A 20,180-nucleotide genomic window follows, 5' to 3' on the forward strand; every position below is an offset into this window, starting at 1 on the left:
GATGAGAGCTCCTCCTTCGATGAGGATGCCGCCAACATCGCCATCAACAAAGGCCACCTATTCCCCAACGTCAGCCACAAATGCCTAATGGCCAAGGACGATAAAAAGAAGAAGGTACATTCTAGAGATACCCCCAAATATACTACATCCAATGATAAGGGTAGCTCTAGTGATAATGAAGATGATTTAACTTCTCTTTTGCTAACCTTACTAAGGATCAAAAGAAAAAGATAAATGAACTAATAGAATCCATTAATGAGAAGGGTGATCTCTTGGAATGCCAAGAGGTCTTGCTCATTAAGAAAAATAAATAGTTTGTTAAATTGAAAAATGCATATGCTTTAGAAGTAGAAAAATGTGAAAAGTTATCTAAAGAGCTTAACATTTGCAATGATTCAATTTCCTGTCTTAGAGATGAGAATGTTAGTTTAAATGCTAAGATTGATGAATTGAATGTTTGCAAACCATCTACATCTACTTGAATGTTTGCAAACCATCTGCATCTACTATCGAGCATGTCACTATTTGCACTAGATGTAGAGATATTAATGTTGAAGCTATTGATGATCACCTGGCCATGATTAAAGAACAAAATGATCAAATAGCTAAATTAAATGCTAAAATTACCGAGCATGGGCTAGAAAATGAAAAAATTAAATTTGCTCGAAGCATGCTTTATAGTGGGAGACACCCTGGCATTAAGGATGGCATTGGCTTCCAACAAGGGAGCCAAAACAACACCAAACTTAATGCCCCCAAGAAACTATCTAATTTTGTTAAGGGTAAGGCTTCCATGGTTCAGAATAGAGAGGGTTACATTTTATATCCTAAGAACTATCTTGAGCACAAAATTAGGAAAATCCATGCTAGAAAAACTCATAGTGTTTCTCATCATGCTTATTTGTATAGTAATGAGGCATCTAGTTCTAGGTTTTCCACTCATATCAAAATGCCTAAAATGAAAATTCCTAATGCATCAAATGAGCATAACATTTCATTTAAAACTTTTGATGCATCTTATGTGCTCACTAACAAATTAGGCAAAGTAGTTGCCAAATACGTTGGGGGCAAACACAAGTGTCCAAAGACTTGTGTTTGGGTACCCAAGGTGCTTGTTTCTAATATGAAAGGACCCAAGACTGTTTGGGTACCTAAGAACAAGGCCTAAATTTGTTTTGTAGGTTTATGCATCCGGTGGATCAAGTTGGATAATCAATAGCGGGTGCACAAACCACATGATAGGGGAGAAAAGGATGTTCTCCTCATATGAGAAAAATGATGATCCCCAAAGAGTTATCACATTCGGGATGGAAATCAAGGTTTGGTCACAGGTTTGGGTAAAATTGCTATATCCCCTGACTATTCCGTTTCTAATGTTTTCTTGTAGATTCCTTAGACTACAATTTGATTTCTGTTTCTCAATTATGTAAAATGGGCTACAACTATCTTTTTACTGATATTGGTGTTACTGTCTTTAGAAGAAGTGATGATTCAATAGCATTTAAGGGAGTGTTAGATGGTCAACTATATTTAGTTGATTTTAATGATAACAAAGCTGAACTAGACACTTGCTTAATTGCTAATACTAATATGGGCTGGCTCTGGCATCGCCGACTTGCCCATGTTGGGATGAAGAATCTTCACAAGCTTCTAAAGGGAGAACACATTTTAGGACTAACAAATGTTCATTTTGAGAAAGACATGATTTGTAGCGCATGTCAAGCAGGGAAGCAAGTTGGAGTTCATCATCCACACAAGAACATCATGATGACCGACAGGCCGCTTGAGCTACTCCACATGGATCTATTCCACCTCGATCGCTTATATAAGCATCAACAGGAGTAAGTATTGTCTTGTGATTGTGGATGATCATTCTCGCTTAACTTGGGTATTCTTTTTGCAGGAAAAATCTCAAACCCAAAAGACCTTAAAGAGATTCTTAAGACGGGCTCAAAATGAGTTCGGATTGAGGATCAAAAAGATTAGAAGCGATAATGGAACGGAGTTCAAGAACTCTCAAATTGAAGGATTTCTTGAGGAGGAGGCATCAAGCATGAGTTCTCTTCTCCCTACACACCTCAACAAAATGGTGTAGTAGAGAGGAAGAATAGAACTCTTTTGGACATGGCAAGGACCATGCTTGATGAGCACAAGACACCGCACCGGTTTTGGGCGGAGGCGATTAACACCGCCTGCTACTCCATCAACCGGTTATATCTTCATCGAATCCTCAAGAAAACATCATATGAACTCCTCACTAGTAAAAAGCCTAATGTTTCTTATTTTAGAGTTTTTCGGAGCAAACGCTTTATTCTCATTAAAAGAGGTAGAAATTCTAATTTTGCTCCTAAAGCAGTAGAAGGCTTTTTACTTGGTTATGACTCAAACACAAGGGCATATATAGTCTTCAACAAGTCCACTATATTAGTTGAAGTTTCTTGTGGCATTGTGTTTGATGAGACGCTCCCAAGTGGAGCAAGTTGATCTTGATGAACTAGATGATGAAGAGGCTCCATGTGTCGTGCTAAGGAACATGTCGATTGGGGATGTGTGTCCAAAAGAATCCAAAGAGCCTCCACAAGCACAAGATCTACCATCATCTTCCATACAAGCATCTCTACCTACTCAAGATGAGGATAAGGCTCAAGAAGAAGAGGATGAAGACCAAGATGATGAGCCACCTCAAGAGGAGGACATTGATCAAGGGGGAGATGAAGATGATCAAGACAAGGAAGATGATCAAGAAATTTGGGATCAAAGACCGCCACGCCCAAGAGTCCACCAGGCAATTCAAAGAGATCACCCCGTCAGCTCTATACTTGGTGACATCCACAAGGGGGTAACCACTAGATCTCAAGTTACTCATTTTTGTGAACATTACTCTTTTGTGTCTTCTATTGAGCCATACAGGATAGAGGATGCACTTAGAGATCCGGATTGGGTGGTGGCAATGCAAGAGGAGCTCAACAACTTCACAAGGAATGAGGTATGACCTTTAGTTCCACACCCTAACCAAAATGGTGTAGGTACCAAGTGGGTATTCCGCAACAAACAAGATGAGCATGGTGTGGTGACAAGGAACAAAGCATGACATGTTGCAAAAGGTTATTCACAAGTCGAAGGTCTGGATTTCGATGAAACCTATGCACCCGTAGCTAGGCTCGAGTCGATTCGTATATTACTTGCCTATGCTACTTACCATGGCTTTAAGCTATATCAAATGGACGTGAAGAGTGCTTTCCTTAATGGCCCTATCAATGAAGAGGTCTATGTTGAGCAACCTCCTGGCTTTAAAAATAGTGAGTATCCTAACCATGTTTATAAGCTCTCAAAGGCGCTTTATGGGCTCAAGCAAGCCCCGAGAGCATGGTATGAATGCCTAAGAGACTTTCTTATCACTAATGGCTTCAAAGTTGGAAAAGTTGATCCTACCCTCTTCACTAAAACAATTGCTAAAGACTTGTTTATATGCCAAATTTATGTTGATGATATTATATTTGGGTATACTAACAAGTCAATTTGTTAAGAATTTAGTAGGATCATGATACAGAAATTCGAGATGTTTATGATGGGGGAGTTAAAGTATTTCCTTGGATTTCAAGTCAAGCAACTCCAAGATGGCACCTTCATCAGCCAAACTAAATACATTTAAGATATACTCAAGAAGTTTGGAATGAAGAATGCCAAACCCATCAAGACACCCGTGGGAACAAATGGGCATCTCGACCTCAACACGAGAGGTAAATCTGTAGATCAAAAAGTATATCGGTCGATGATAGGATCTTTACTCTATTTATGTGCTTCACGACCGGATATTATGCTTTCCGTATGCATGTGTTCAAGGTCCTAGACAAATCCTAAGGAAGTTCACCTTAGGGCCATGAAAAGAATCATGAGATATTTAGTTTACACTCCTAAGTTTGGGCTATGGTACCCCAAGGGATGTACCTTTGATTTAATTGGGTATTCCGATGCTGATTATGCTGGATGTAAAATTGACAGGAAGAGCACATTAGGGACTTGTCAGTTTCTGGGAAGATCCCTGGTGTCTTGGGCTTCAAAGAAACAAAACTCAGTAGCTCTTTCCACCACTGAAGCCGAGTACATTGCCACAAACCATTGCTGTCTGAGAGATCTGGTATGTTAATACCCACAACCAATTGGCATATCGAAATTGCTTATAGACATCCGGTATCACTTTCTGAGAGATCACCAACAAAAGGGGGATATCGAAATTGTTTATGTTAATACCCACAACCAATTGGTCGATATCTTTACCAAGCCTCTAGATGAAAAGACCTTTAGCAAACTTAGGAATGAGCTAAATATACTTGATTCTCGGAACTTCGATTGAAACATTGCACACATTGCTCATTTATATATACCTTTGACCACGTCTCTTTCATTTGGTACAAATGTATATTTCTTATTCTTATTGTGCCAAGGCTAAGACTAATGTGCTCTCAAGTTTATCTCTATGATTAGTCTTAGATTGAAAGGGAAATGGAGTATTCGACAAAGACAAGGCTTCCACTCCAACTCTGACGATATCATTTATCCTTTGCCGTTACTCAGAAAACTCTCATTTGGTATAAACCTTCACACATATTGTTTTTACAAAAAAGGGGAGAATTCTAAAAAGGGCTCTTAAGTTCTCCGTTTTTGGCGATTAATGCCAAAGGGGGACAAAGTATTAAGCCTAAAGCAAAAGGACCGCACCACCATTTTAATTTTTTCAAAAACTAAAGGAAGAAATTATTTCAATTGATATTTCAGTTAATCTCAAAATTTTCAATTTGTATCTCATTTGGTTTCAAATTTTCAAGTAGTATAAAAATTTCAATTGGTACAATTTCATTTGGTATATGTTTCAAAAAAATGAAAATCATTTCAAAAACCCTCTTGAAAGCTAAGGAGAGAATTTCTTCAGGGGGAGCTTTTATTTAGTCAAAGGAATAGCATTTGAAATAGGGGGAGGAATTTCAAATCTTAAAAATGCTTCTAGAAATCATATTCCTATACCTTTGGTTATTTGCAAAAGATTTTGAAAAGATTTTTCCAAAAGATTTGCAAAAACAAGCAAGTGGTGCAAATGTGGTCCAAAATGGTATTGGAAGAAAGCAATCATGTTTATTCTTAGACATATGTATAAACTCTTTCAATTGGTTTAAATCTAAGTAACCTATGCACATCAATCATAATTGCAAACTAGTGACATTTCTACACTTTATATTTGTTTTGTGTTGGCATCAATCACCAAAAAGGGGAGATTGAAAGGGAAATGGGCTTAATCATTTCCTATAATCGATTTTGGTGGTTGACGTCCATCACAAACCACGTGGACTAACTAGTTTGCTTAGATGTCATTTATCGCAGGTGCATAAGGTTCAAACACAAACTATGAAAGAAATTAAGTTGGGGGCTCAAATAAATTTGGAGCAAAGACTTGAGAGTGTGATGCAAGTGGCGCACCGGACAATGTCCGGTGCCCCAGGCCGAGCTCCACTCGAACTGACCACTCTCGGGTTTTCCCAGGGCGCGCTTCGCTATAATTCACCAGACTGTTCGGTGTGCATCGGACATGTCCGGTGAGCTAACAGAGCAACGGTAACCTAGCGCCAACGGTCAACTGCCAAAGTGAACAGTGCGCGACATAAGTCAGAATAGAAAAGTCAGAGCACACCAGACATGTCCGGTGTGGCACCAGACTGTTCGGTGCAACTACAGGACAAAGGACTCCAACGGTCAATCGCTCCAAACTCCAACGGCGTGCTGACGTGGCGCACACCGGACAATGAACAGTATATTGTCTGATGCACCACCGGACTGTCCAGTGTGCCCATCGACAACAAACTTAGCCAACGACTAGGAAGTGGTTGGAGGCTATAAATACCCCCAACCACCCCTATTCAATAGCATCCAAGTTTTCTGAAGTTCACATTCAATACAAGAGAAATAGCATTCACTTCAAGACACATTCCAAATATCAAATCCTCTCCAAGCCTCAAAATTAACTCAAGTGCTTAGTGACTTGTGAGAGGGTGTTTTGTGTTCTTTTGTTGCTCTTTTCGCTTGGATTGCTTTCTCCTTCTCTATTCTTATTCTTATAAGTGCTTTGTAAAGCTAGCAAGAGACACCTAAGTGTGTGGTGATCCTTGCGGGGTCTTAGTGACCCAAGTGATTAAGGAGAAGCCTCGACCGGTCCGTGTGACCGATTGAGAGAGGGAAAGGGTTGGAATAGACCCGGCCTTTGTGGCCTCCTCAACAGGGACTAGGTTCTTTGGAACCAAACCTCGGTAAACAAGTCACCATGTTCACTTGTTGATCTTCACTTGATTTGTTTCCCCTCTTTCCTCTCTCTAAAAGTTCACTTGCTCATATTAATTTGAGTTTACTCCCAAATGTTATCCGCATTGATTTAGCAACTCTAAGCAAGAAGAACAATCTTCTGAACTTCGATTTAATTCTAACGCTAATCCCAGCCTTAGTGTGTGTTTAAATATTGTAAATTTCAGGTTTCGCCTATTCACCCCCTTCTAGGCGACTTTGAGTGCCAGAATGGAATTCCAACATAGGTGTGCTACCAGGGAAAAAGGTCCCTAGGACTCAGCTACGCGGTTTTGAGTTGGATTTATGTGTGCTATGATGATGGTCTTTGGATTCTGTGTTGTGCTTGTGTGCTGCTATGTCACGACATTTAGCGAAGAAGCTCACTCTCCTCTTTTATTTTTATATCGCTATAGTTGTATTCGATGCATGATGAAATGACTTGGTTGTTTGCCATGATATTGTTGACGTCATGATTGGATAGTAGAAGTGTTGTTTGATGTGAAGTTTAGGTTTGAGTTGTTATTTATGCGTAAAGTGTTTGTAGAGACGCCTCATCTCAAGTAGTGTTATGTTGGGTGCTCAAATGTGAAGTCATCACATCATTGGTAATTAGAGTTGAGGTGTAGATTATGTGAGGAGTGCTTTGGACGAATATATAAGTTAAGTGTGATTGAATAGGTTCTATGTTTGCGGAGTATGATTCATTAGTGACACAATTTATGTTACTAGTATGGTCTTCTTAGTCCGCTTGCATTTAGCGTTTAGGCACTTTAAGTCTCTTGCTTCTAAAGTTGTAGTCGATTAGAGTTTTGTAATGTTTGATGATACTCTACTTACTAAATCAAGGAGTGTGATCTCCCATCTAGTTGGTGTGTTGCTAGACTTATGAGAGGTATGATTGAATTAGTAATGCCAATAATAGATTTAGTGTTCCACCCGTCTGACTGATAATATTGTCGTTGTTAATTGTGCAAGTGTGTTTTGTTTGATGAAGTTCATGCCCTGTCGTAATAGTCATTGCATTCTCTATGTTTATTAGTCAACTAAATGTCGTATACAAATAATTGTTGTTACCCAAGGTAAGTTGGTTTCAATAAAAAAATCAAGAACATTTAGACCTCATTTGGATTGAGGAAAATTTCCTGTTTCCTATGTTTTTCTTGTGAAAATGAACTGAATCCTGTGAAATTCCTGCGTTCCAAAGGAGGAATGCACATAAGTATTATAGGCATTAGTGGTTGTAAATGCAAGTTTGTGGAACTTCGTGCTATTTGATAAAGCTTTATCCATTAAATATAAGAAGATTATAGAGATTATGTTTGGTTTGTTGTTTTGATATTTGAGTTGGGTCCACTTCAGAAGAATTCTGAAAGTTGTATAGTGGGTATTGCACCTTAGTGTTTTAAGCCTTTAGGATTTAAATTATGATGTTGTGAAAACTCTATGTTGTTTGATAAGGCTCTACTTATTAGAACGAGTGGTGTGGTGCTTGATTTAGTTGATGTGCTATGCATAATAGTCTAAATTAGTAGCTCTCAAAGTTAGTTGAAGTACTTCTATTCATTATCCTAAGTTATAGGTATCCGAGGTTGGTGTGTCTAAGTATCATTAACCTTCGGTGTTATGCTTTAGCTAAGTAGAGCATAGAACATGTGATAGTTTATTGTTGCTTGATGTCTGAATTGGATCCAATTAAGCTAGAGGAACGTGAATGTTGTATTTAGTGCTATATCAACATCTACGGTTAGCTTATGAGTGTTGTAATGTGCCTCGCTCTTAAGTGTTAATTCTTTACATTGTAACATTATTTATTCTTGTGCTAGTTCTTCTTATGTTCATACAAGCGCAATATGCATTTCATTTAGGTACGTTAATTGATCGTGTAATGCAAAGGATAAGGACCGAGTTGACCCCAAGGTGATGCAAAATGGTGGTCTACTCCACAAGACGATGTCGGCAAGTGGACCAACATGAAAGTGGATGAATCAAGCGAGTGCCGGGATGGGAGATGCTCGCCAAGAGAGTACCATCTAACAACACTAACCTAATGTTTTATTCCAAGCAAGCTCTGATGCATTCACCCTTTTCCTTGTTGTTCACAAAATGTTTATCGCCTTATATGATGCACTAGGTGATATGAGTTGTGTGATGAAACAAATGATGCATTACCATCTTGTATTGTGCCTTTAGGCATGGTGCTAGTCTGTCACACAAACCATGACAGATACTGGTTGTGGCACATTGTATAAGGTTTAAATAGTTGTGTTAGAATAAGCCAAGAAAAGTTTTTTTGAATGAGCTAAAATCATCATCACTTGCGTTTTTGTAGTTTTTAGTGTCACTGTTCGATCATGTGTTGATAGACCCTTGTCAAATTATAGTAGAATCATTTTAGAATGTGCAAAGATTGGTGAAACAATAGGAATACACATATATGGTATATGATTATGAGCCCAACTATATCTGGAATACAATACCAAAAGTTTGTATCATCGCACAAGGAATAGATTTAGACCCTAAAAGTTGTTTATATCTACGAAAAAAGTTACACTGGTAGCATTGCAGCTCCAGATCACATGACCTCATCTTAAAGGTTTTACAATAGGCTTATGTGGCTCTATCAAACAATGGTTGGTCAATTTTTTATCCACTAGAAATGTTGAATTACCACATACTACCAGTACCAGTCATCAATGACAAAGATGTCCAATGAATAGCCATCACTCGTCGAATATGCATGTGCTTCTTGGATATTAAGACCAAGCTTCACAAAGAGAGAGGTAGTTGCCAATACCTCATTTTATCATCAACTTCTTCCTTACTGTTCTGCAGTAGGAAGTGATCAATCCATAGTGTTACAAGAATGTTCAGAACAGAGAAAACATAGAGCTAATTTACTTCTGGAAGAAAAAGAATCACCATCACTAGGAAGTACAAGCACAACAATTCATCAAATCATATAGAAAGCCCTATTCCTCTATTCAAATTCATTCAAAACATGGAAAAAATTCAAAGCTTTACATAAGAATAGAAAAATCTATACAAGTTTCTTACTTTAAATATCTGCAGCTCTGCCATAATCAAGAGCTATGTAACAATGCTCCTTCCGCACTTCAACCTTTTCTCATGTAATACTTGTCCTATTCAATATAAAACTGTATTGTTACATGGTAGGAGAAACAAACATAATGGAGTACGCTATCACCTACGTGTGATAGGGATATTTTAGAGAGATAAGTTGTCTCATGAGATCATTAATATGAAATCCACCAACATTGGTTCTGTAGCATGCCCCTGACACATGTTGCCATTCCAAAACTAAAAAATAGATCAAACGAGTTTTTTATTTCAGAAAACAACAATTTAATTAGAAGTACACAGGTGGAAAAAGGCAGTTTTGAGGAGATTTTATTGCACAAAATGCTTTAATGATTCTAGTAGAGTTATGGTGGATGGTGTCTGTACAACAGGACCCCTCCGTCGACGCCTTTTTTTGTTATTCATATGTTTATGTGGAACAATTTTTAGCAAAACTACAGTAGGCAATTGACGGCCTAAACTTTATATATAAATCATATGCCAAGGTCAGAGCATCTAAAATTTTGTGTTAGTCTGAATGTTACCTAAAAATTGCCGCTACTGCAGCACCGATATTGGCACTTTCGGAAGTCACTTCAAACTCAAGTTCTCTAAACTGGCAGGAGCAAAGGACGAGACTTAAACCATGTTCACAGTTCACATAAGGTTCATTAAAGTGTTTAGAAGCAATTACCTTAAGTCTCCTTTTTTCATTCATGGTCTGAACATCTGACTGAACCACCAAACATTTTGATAGTAGCTTACTATTCTTGATCATTGTTTCAGCAACCTACATATATATTACGATAGAAACCATACGAATTTCTTTTGACAATCATATCAAAGGATGTTGCCATTTAACTTGTCTCTTCTATCAAAATAGAAAGATTTATAAATTCTTGGCATATTTACTAAATCAAAGGATGTGCATTATCAAAATATAAGGGAGACAACAGATCACTCACTGGGCTTCTCCTGCTCGTCGTCCGCCCACTTGGAGATGGAGAAATGGACCTTCTCGCGGGATGCGGCCTTGGACTTGAAGGGCTCCTTGAGACAGTCAGGTTCCAACACAATGCAGACGTTGGAGTAGCCTATGTAGGTCATATTCGTCGCCCACTAGAAGGGCGTCCCAGCCGTGGTCGCCGACACCGAGTTGCGCCGCGAGGACTCCTCGCTCTATCGCGTCGAGGGGTTGCAGCTCTCGGAGCGAGGGCGGACTGTTGCAGCATGGATACGTTGAGGGAGAAATTTGGGCGGCGCGAGGGACATGGACAGGCCCGGCCCTGAGGGTAGGCAGGGTATGCCGCCGCTCAGGGCCCCCAAAGTCAGTAGGCTCCCGATCCGGCCCAAAAAGATATATACTCTTATATATATATATGATATACATTTATTCTATTCACAAAATCTCTAGCCGTTGCTCGCTGGTAACCATTGCTAAAGATATTGCAAATGATATTGGTGTAAATGCATCATTTCCAGTAAAGCGTAAAGCGGTGAGAAAAAAACAATTTGATGAAAGTAGTTGCCATAAAGAAATTCTAGAAAATGAGAGAGCTTTTGAAGTCAACTATTTTTTGGTATTAGTTGACATGGCGAGCACTTCTTTGAGGACCAGATATGAAGAACTCTCCATGTTTAAAGGTATATTCAGGTTTTTATTGAGCTCAAGCAAACTAAGGTCACTAAATGATAGAGAACTTAAAAGTGTTGCACTAAATTTGCAAACACTTTCTCTCATGATGGTTCATGTGATGTTGAGTTAAATGATTTGATTTCTGAATTGAATATTCTAAAGTTTACTTTGCCTAACAGTTCATTGTCTGCTATATATGGAGATTTTTGAGCATATCAGAGATGTGGATTGTTATCCTAATGCCTCTGTTGCTTATAGAATATTATTATTTTTTTGTTACTGTTGTATTTGTTGAAAGAAGCTTCTCAAAATTAAAGTTACTGAAGAATTATTTAAGATCATCAATGAGTCAAGAAAGGTTGAATGGTTTGATGACTTTATGCATCGAGAAGAAGCTATTGGATGACATCGATATCAATAGTATAATCGATGATTTTGTATCAAAAAAAGTTAGAAGAAATTTTATAAGATGAGAAGTGGCAAGTAAGTTTTTATTATTTCAGCCAATGTTATTTTATAAACAATAATGTGTAATATTCTATATTACAGGAAGTTATATGTAATTTCTGTACTGATATATGTTTAGTAGATATGTAGATTATATATATATATAGTTATACAGGGCCTCTATATATTTTTTTGCTTAGGGCCCCCGAAATGTCAGGACCGGCCTTGGACATGGATGGCGGGCGAGCGGTTGGACGAGTGAGAAGTCGTGCTCCCCGTGCGCGCGACATTCCAGCGTGGAGGAGCGACAGTGCCTCACCACCTATGCTACAGCCAACCGCGCGACCGAGGCCTGGCGTCGGTAGAGGTGAGGGATGGGAGGGATGAACTCGGGGCGACATGGTAAGGTTTGTAGGGCGGACCTAGGGTGGGGGAGATATGAGAAGATTGCCATGCAGTGTAAATAGATGGACGTAGGGTTGGGGAGATGATCATACAGTTAGAGGGAGCGAGGGGTGTAGTCGTGGTAGCGCTAGACGCCCACGGTACATTCTTAGGTTGTGTTTGGTTGGACGTACAAGAAACGATGGAAGTAGGCAGCCATATTATCTATAGTGTTTGGATGCGAGTCACACGAGGCGAGCCGAGCCGAGGTGAACACTGAATAATTTTTCATAACAAATATATTTTCATCTCATTCTACTTTAAGTTTAAAAGAACCTCCCAAGTTATTGGGCCCACATGCACCTGTCCTTGTCTCAAAGACCTCAGACAACTATACATGTGCACCAGATAACTTAACAGGATCCGTCCGAGTGTCCCAAGGACCTCGGATAAACCACTTACAACCAAGATCGCAAGATTAAGTAACACAAATCACACACTAACATTTTTTTGCAGCGGAAATCTTATTACCAAATTTTACAAGTTACATCAAGTTTACATTATATATGATCGGAGTGGTTACAAAAGTGGTTCAAAGTGATAACTTTGAAATGTTATAAATTATTTATAAGTTTGAAATATATGCTAGCTCAGGGACAATCCTCAATAAGAAGTTTAGAAGGGTTACTTAGACTTATAAGAAGGCCGAGCCCACCGACACTTAACACCATCATCAGCAGCACAAAACTACAACCTGAAAAACAACAGGGAATAAAACCCTGAGTACGGAATTACTCAGCAAGACTTACCCGACTAAGAAAAGACTCTCAAGGGTATGCTGGCTAGAGGGAGTCAAGGTATGACTTATCAATAATCAAAGACTCTGTTTTGCAGAACAACTTACTATAAGTGGATCCTTAAGCCAAAAATTTACATCACAAGTTAAGTACTTTTCCTGAATCTAGATTTGCCTAATGTAGAGCATTCACTTGTCCTACACTAGCTTTCTTTTAAAATCCAACTTTTGTTTTGCTTGTTATCTACGATGAGGGTCGAAGATCCAGTCTTCATATCCGAGAAGTTTGGCGATCCGAATCGATTAATACCCAGCTGGGGATCTCCAACCACACGACATATACTTCTCTTAACTCTTTTGCACATGTCTACTATTCCCACGGATCCTCCACCACATGAACAGGTCCACGCCACCCGAGAGCACACCACCCCTTTTAGGCGGTCCTTTGCCAGGAGGATACGTGCCACTCTCGCCATCTCTCAACTCCCAGTGCGCGATTGTCTCTTTATGTATGGAATAGCCGGGTTCAGACTTACCCATGACGAGGTATGTGGCCAGATAAAGGGTCCTAGATCAGCAGACCAACAATCGGTACGGTCCTTAATCGACACAGACGGGCAACCTTGTCTGCTCAGCGTTTGGTCTACATTTATTCAAACCATTTTCCCATTTTTGGTACCCGGCAGGGGTACTCTTTTCCGAATGATGAACCCACTCTGGCCGAAGTAGAATCATCACCATAAGTTTGCTTTGATTTTTGAAACGAAAGGCCCATAACCAATGTTCCACAATCATTCTTTTTGAAAACAAATGATTTTTGAGTTTCTAAGCAGGGCTACGCATTATCAGTTCTTTTTATAAAACCGGGATTAAGGAGTTTCCAAGGAATGGTAATGCATCAATTGTTTATCACGCAACTCCTATCACCTAATGCATCAGATAAGGTGAAAAAGCATTTAAAACACAAGGAAGGGACAAATGCACTGGGGCTTGTCTGGAGTAACACTAGGTTAGTGTTGTTAGACGATGTCCACTTGGCGATCATCTTCTGTCTTGACATTTGCCAGATTATCCATCTTCGGTTCCGTCCATCAACGTCATCCTACGGGTTAGCCCGCGCTTGGGGTCGACTTGGCTCGTCTTTCGCATCACGTGATTATTTATCGTACCTCATAAGATGCACGATGCACATATATGAACACAAGTATAACAAGTATAATATAGATAATCTACACTAAAAAAGGATGAAATACTTTAAAACCAATCATTAAGCACCATAGATATCATAGCTGAACATCGACTACATCCATTAACCAAATTGACATATTACACTAGAAAATCTATTTTTATTTCATAGCTTTTTATTAACTCTTTAACTATGTATCTCAATTACTTGATTTACCGATTTATCTAAATCGATCATCACAATATACGCAGGCTAAATTACTAACATTTATTGAGACCAATAATTCTATTTGATCTATCTTTCGCATTCCTAACTTCATCGTGCTTCACATATATTTAATCCTACCGCGACGCAACTGCTTCAAAATCATGAAAATAAGCATATCACATTCATCGAACTACTTTAATAATCAAGCTAACGGAAATTTTGAATCGGCTTACCATTCTAAATCTGACGCGCTATCCGCGAACACGGCAAGGATTCTGATTCAGCTCTGGTGTCGAGCACTTGGAGAATATCACGATATTGGACTCCGTCTTCACCCGACTCTTGGGATTCTTGATGACGCATGGATCAACGACAACCTTCGATTGAAGTCTCCGATCGAGCACTTGATAAGCGATGCACAGGGACCTCGCTTATTTTTGCCTAACGTCCGGGATTTGGGGTTCGACGAGATCGAGCAGGGAAGAACGAGGTTCGGCAAGCTCGACGACGATACGAGAGAGTAACATATATAAAGCTGTAGGTTTGGCGAGCTGACGCAAGTGACAGAGACAGCCGCGTATGGCAGCAGTACGTTGACAGTCTATAGATTTGAGTGTTTTATCGAATAAGCGGGATACGAGGAGCCAAACAATTACTTGAACATGGTCGATGACGAGGTCTGCCGGTAGAGAATATCGACAAAACCACACGAGCATGAGACCCAACTACTGTGCGATGCGCATTAGGAATAAGTGCACGCGGTAGCGAACACGGTCAACGAGCCTAACGACACAGGGCCAAACGACGAAAGCATTTGGCGAGGTCGACGACGCGACGGGAATTAAGACCAAGCGATAAAAATTCGCGCGCGCGACACAGGAAGGTCAGCTGGGCGCGCGCATCCAAAAGCTTCGACGACGGAACGAGCAGAGAGGATTGGGCGAGCTGCGCGCGGCAGAGAGAAACTCGACCGGCGCAGGGCACCATGGCCGGATGGGGAGCACGCCGGCGAGCTCACGCGGCGCGCAGGGAATCCGACCAGGGCGCGCGACCGGCCGGCGAGGGAATGGAGCAAGGTCTGAGCAGAACACAAAGAAACTCCAGGAGAGAGAAGCTGCTGGACAGAGGGAGCTACGGCGCTGGTGCAGGGATATGGCAGCACGCGCAGGAAGCTCAGCCATGGGGAGCGGATAGAGCTCGGCGAGCAGAGGGGCTGGGCGAACTGCGGCGCGCAGGGAAACTTGGCCGGGCGCAGGAGCTGTAGCCGCACGGCAGGGAGAGCTCCGGCGAGCACAGGAATTTGAGTGCGCCAGCAGGGAGAGAAGACGCGCAGAGGAACTCGGCAGCGAGAGCAGAGCAGGGGCTGAGCTCGCGGCCATGGAGGGATCTCGGCCGGTCGGACAGGGAGCCATGGGAGAGGGAACCGGACGCGCCATGACTGGAGCTGGGAGCTTCGGTCGGCTGGAAGGGGAAGCACGACGCGCGGTACTGGAAAAAAAAAACTGAGCCGGCTGACCGGACCTGAGACTAGGTGGCTTCGGCCAGGGAATAGGCGCGCCGGCAGGGGAAGGCCAGGAGCGAGCGAGCTGGGGAGATAAATACCACCGAACGACGGCGGGATATTTCTGAAGCTGAGCGGTGGCAACCGGCGAGCTGGGCCCATAGCAAATGTCCACGCGGGATGACGAGAGAAAAATCCTGAGCAGAGGAGCGGCGGGGATAAGGAAGAAGATGAGCTCAGGCGCCGCTCGAAGAACCTGCGTACGGCAAAAATATCGGATGGTAGCGATGAGTGGATGAGCACAAGCAAAAATATCTACCGCCGTCCGCCGTGCAAGGGAGAGTTTGATACGTGGAAAAGAAAAGGCTGAGAGAGAAACGGATTTTGTTTTCCCACAGAACATATTTTAGTATAGTTTACGACTGGACAACACAGTCTAACCTGTCGCGCCGCTGCCGTGCGATTGGCGGTCGCCTTATTCCGTCTCCCCTGCTAATGCATTACTAATCCAACGAATCCTTCGGTTTTGTATTCTTCGCTTCCTTTCGCCTTCCTCTTCGCCTCTCTCTCGTGTTCTGGCGTCGCCGTCGCCGCTGGCGCGAGATGGTGGAGACGCGGCGAAGCGCCGCGGCGAAGCGCTCGGCGGCGGTGGTGGAGGAGGAGAAGGGCTCGCTGGCATCGCCAGCGCTGGAGCCCGCGGAGGACGCGCCGGCGGGTCTTGGAGCGGGTGACGATGTCGCGTCGTCGCAGCCCCCGAAGCGCGCGAAGGTCCGGATCTTCTTCCATTCGCCATTCACGTGGGCACGTCGCGCTTTCATGTCTCTGGTTTTGATCTGGTTGCTGGTGGTAGGTTGGGTGCACGGAGTCGGATACCGCGAAGCCGTCGGTGGCGCCGGCTGCCGGCGCTGTTGCGGGTCCACTGCCCAACACGGCTGGGCTGCAGGCCAGGACCGGCGCCATGGACAAGCTGGAGGCCTTCTTGAAGTCCAAGGAGGCTCAGTCCAATCCGGCCGGTATGAGCCTTGTCCGATGTGCCTAAGGTGTTCTTTCGGTTTTGGTTGGGGCCTTAGGGTTTGATGAGTTCCCTTGTTGGTATAGGTCATAAGCAGGGGACTAATGATAAAGATTTATCGGCGAAGATGAAGAGAGTCATGGATTTGTCGGAGGATATATCGGAGAAGATAAAGAGAAGCAAGGATAGGTTGGCTGTGTTATTGAATAAGCCGGCTGCAGGCACCAGCAGGCGTCAGGAGCCCTGGTGCAGACTAATTTCACAACATTCCATGGTGGGACTTCTCTTATGTCCTTTAACTTCTCTTTCAATCAGTAGAACTCACCCATGATCTCTCGTGTTTTGGATGACACCTTAATCACCAAGAACTACATGGCACATGCTAATTGTTCTGTGTAATTACTATAGAAATACTATATAAAACGTCATATCATAAACCGGGAATATGCAATAGTACCTTGAACGTTACCTATTCTGTATCTGCCTGGACTCCTGTAACCATAAAGAAGAAAGCACCATCCGACCCCATTCCATTGCAATATAGCCTTTCTATTTACCTTCTATTCGTGGAAAAATAATTTATATATAGTTCCATCTCAATGCCAAGGTTATTAAGATGTGTTGTGTTTCATTTTTTCTTTATTTGATAGGCTGTATTTGATGCGACGTTTGGCTGCATTTGTTGGGACGTTTGGCTGCATTTGTTGGGAAACTTCAATGTTCCATACTTCCATTGTTATCGCTTTTATGCATATGCTACTGTATAAAAGTAGGATTTAAGGTGCCCTTCAGTGAGTTAACTAACTTCATTATTGCTCTTTGGAGCAACTAAAATGACTGGACATTTTATCATATACCAATGATTCATCATCTGCTGTACTGTTTTTCAACAGCACCCTACCCTTTCTATTTACGGTGCGATTTTCACAATTGGTCATGGAGCGCATCATGATTTCAGACTGGATGAATCATCCACTGCCTCATCTGTTTGTAGACTGAAGCAAGCTAAGGTACTTAAGTTATGTTTGCTTATTCCCTGCATTTGATCTTCTTTTATTCTTACGTTTTGTATTAGCGAGGTGCACTCCTTGAAATCTTTGAATCCAAAGTTGTTCGTGTAAACGGGAAATCTTTGGACAAGGCTGCCAAGGTTACCTTAAATGGAGGAGATGAAATTATCTTCTGTTCACCAGTGAGGCATGCTTATGTATCCTTTTCTATTGCCTATTGCTTTTATCTAATGATGAATACTCCCATGTTTTTGTTTTTAAATATATGACGTTATGACAGGTTAAATAATTAAAAAGGAACTAATTACCCTGTCCTAAACTTCATATTCTAAAATGAAGGGATCATCTTACTTTTATGTTTCGGCCTAACCGGCTAAACACAAATGAAACATGATTTTTATTAAATCTGTTTGTAATAAATATAATGTAACGATGGTCAGAGAAGTAACATTTGGCATTGAAGATCCTTAATGTGATTGTAGATATTTGAGCAACTTCATGAGGAGAAATCAAGCACTTCAGTGTTATCTTCCACTTGCACTTGCAGTAGTATCCAGCTGGGGCAACACTCACATTTCAATGATATTCAGGATCATGTGTCATCTAAAGGGCGCAAAGCCTCATCCTTTCTCTTTGGAAGAGGTCGGTGTTCATTGTTGTCTTGTGGTGAGACTTCATATTTGTCATCGTTGTTTCTTTGTAAACTATTGCTTCTTAGTTCCAGAGTTCTGAATTCACAGCTGTTTATATGATAGTACGGACATAACGTCTCCCCCCAAATATTCTTCAGTGCTTGATGCACAATATTTTTTGTTCGCAATTGGTTTACCATTTATTATGTACACACTGTTGCAGGTCTATCAGCAGACCCACTTAATATATGTAAAACGACGGAGGGCCGGAGCCAGTTTATCTCTGAAGATAATATATCATCTGGTCGGTGTCAGCTACTAAAGGAGGATTTGATTAATGCAACGGTTGATGTGAGTGACATCTCTGAGTCATTTGATAGTTGCCCATATTATCTAAGGTACACGTACATTCTGCTGTCTCATTAGATTATGTTATTTGTGATTTACTGAAACTTGTTTGGCCAGGAGACATGATACTATTTCTTCCACATAGGTGCATTAAGTTGAACCATGTGTCATCTATACACCATAATTTAAGCTCTTGACACAATGCTTGCTCATTCAGCACTCATGTTTTAATCTTGCATACATTTGTATGTCTGTACCTCAAGATTGCATGATCTATAAGATTTCTAAAAAAGTCTAATGATAATCTGTTTGGGACTATGAAATGCAGTGAGTAGATAGTAGTTTTTTTTGCTTTTCTCTTCAGGATATTGATCATTTGTTATTGGCTGTTGAACAAATATCTTACACAACTCATGGTTGGAGTCAATTTTACACAATTGGCTTTCCCTATCCTGTATTCCAATTCTTGAAACATTTTGTAAACTATTATTTCATTGTGCACAGAGCTTATTTGAATTCCTCTAGTCTTCAGAAAAATGCAAGTGTAATGCTCAAAATAATAGTTGTACTAAACAACATTCTGATACTGCTTAATTGCTTATCATTTAATCATTGCAGTAGACAAGTAGTCGTTTACTGTCTTTGGCCTGATTTACTTTGTTATTTAGGATTTAAGATGTAGACGAAGTCTTCTAGCACCTGCTAAATTACATATGATTGAAAATTGTCAAAATCACAGCAATGTCGAATTATTTTTATGATAAATCTATGATATTGTCCTTATGCTAGAAATCTAAATACTTTGGTATATGGTCGAAATTTTTAAACTTTACTGCTCACATTCTAGGACTGTTTTCCAGTATTTAAGTTCGATTGATGAATCTGCGCTTGTTAATAATTGTTTTCTATTATTATCCCTACAGTGAGCATACCAAACATGCTCTAATGTCAGCAGCATTTGTACATTTACATTGCAAGAACTACTTCAAGTTTACAAAAGATATATCTTCTCTTAGTCAACGAGTGCTGCTATCTGGCCCAACAGGTATACATGTGTAAACCTGTACTTTATTTAGCTTTATTTGAAACTCGCAATAATTGTTTCTGTTTTTTTATTAAGCGGTGGTAATTTATCTTTTCCAGGAACTGATATGTATCAAGAATATCTGGTGAAGGCCCTTGCAAAGTATTTTGGTGCTAGATTGCTCACTATAGATTCTTCCATGCTGTTTGGTGTAAGATCATGAGCTATTATGTTTATTCTTCTTCGTTCTAATTGTGACAATCATAACTACGATGTTTCCAAATCTATGGCTTAACATCATGAGTTCGTGACATGACTGTACTCTCTTTATCTTATCATTCTGTACCTGCTTTTCATCTTATTATTCTATCTATACTGATGGTCTTGTCATCTTACTCTGTACTATGTTGGAAAAGAAAAAACCCTGCTTTGACTGTGCACTTTATGAGTTCTCTGTTTATTTGCTGGTACTTGGTACTCATTTATATTTTGTTGTTCAGGGGCAAACTTCCAAGGAATCAGAATCATACAAAAAGGGTATGAATGTGGAAACTATGTGATTTTCATGTTTAGTTGAATTTTAGTTCAG

The 20,180-nt window shown here is 40.7% G+C and overlaps 2 protein-coding genes across 12 annotated transcripts in view; one reads left to right on the forward strand and one right to left on the reverse strand.

Moving 5' to 3' along the window:
- Positions 1-14,247: 14,247 nt before the first annotated feature.
- Positions 14,248-15,717, reverse strand: LOC100193136 (uncharacterized). The gene is given in 1 exon segment (NM_001138295.1): positions 14,248-15,717. A coding segment is annotated over 1 exon segment (552 nt). The 5' UTR covers positions 15,501-15,717; the 3' UTR covers positions 14,248-14,948.
- Positions 15,692-20,180, forward strand: part of LOC103639150 (uncharacterized) — a 32,486-nt gene continuing 27,997 nt past the window's right edge. For 6 of the 11 annotated variants that reach the window (XR_004852794.1, XR_002264830.2, XR_004852793.1 and 3 more), the window contains exons 1-10: positions 15,974-16,333; positions 16,416-16,578; positions 16,664-16,851; positions 17,471-17,587; positions 17,653-17,784; positions 18,070-18,253; positions 18,443-18,617; positions 19,491-19,612; positions 19,711-19,802; positions 20,092-20,128. Coding sequence is in view for 7 of the 11 variants with exons in the window: in XM_020543948.3 (XP_020399537.1) it covers positions 16,169-16,333; positions 16,416-16,578; positions 16,664-16,851; positions 17,471-17,587; positions 17,653-17,784; positions 18,070-18,253; positions 18,443-18,617; positions 19,491-19,612; positions 19,711-19,802; positions 20,092-20,128 (1,375 nt within the window). In the remaining 4 variants the exon portion in view is untranslated. Of the gene's footprint in view, positions 16,334-16,415; positions 16,579-16,663; positions 16,852-17,470; positions 17,588-17,652; positions 17,785-18,069; positions 18,254-18,442; positions 18,618-19,490; positions 19,613-19,710; positions 19,803-20,091; positions 20,129-20,180 lie in introns of all 11 variants that reach the window. The other 5 variants (XM_008661941.2, XM_020543945.2, XM_020543947.3 and 2 more) reach the window with 5 other exon arrangements.

The sequence above is a fragment of the Zea mays genome, chromosome 9, assembly GCF_902167145.1.
Source record: "Zea mays cultivar B73 chromosome 9, Zm-B73-REFERENCE-NAM-5.0, whole genome shotgun sequence".
Taxonomy (NCBI): domain Eukaryota; kingdom Viridiplantae; phylum Streptophyta; class Magnoliopsida; order Poales; family Poaceae; genus Zea; species Zea mays.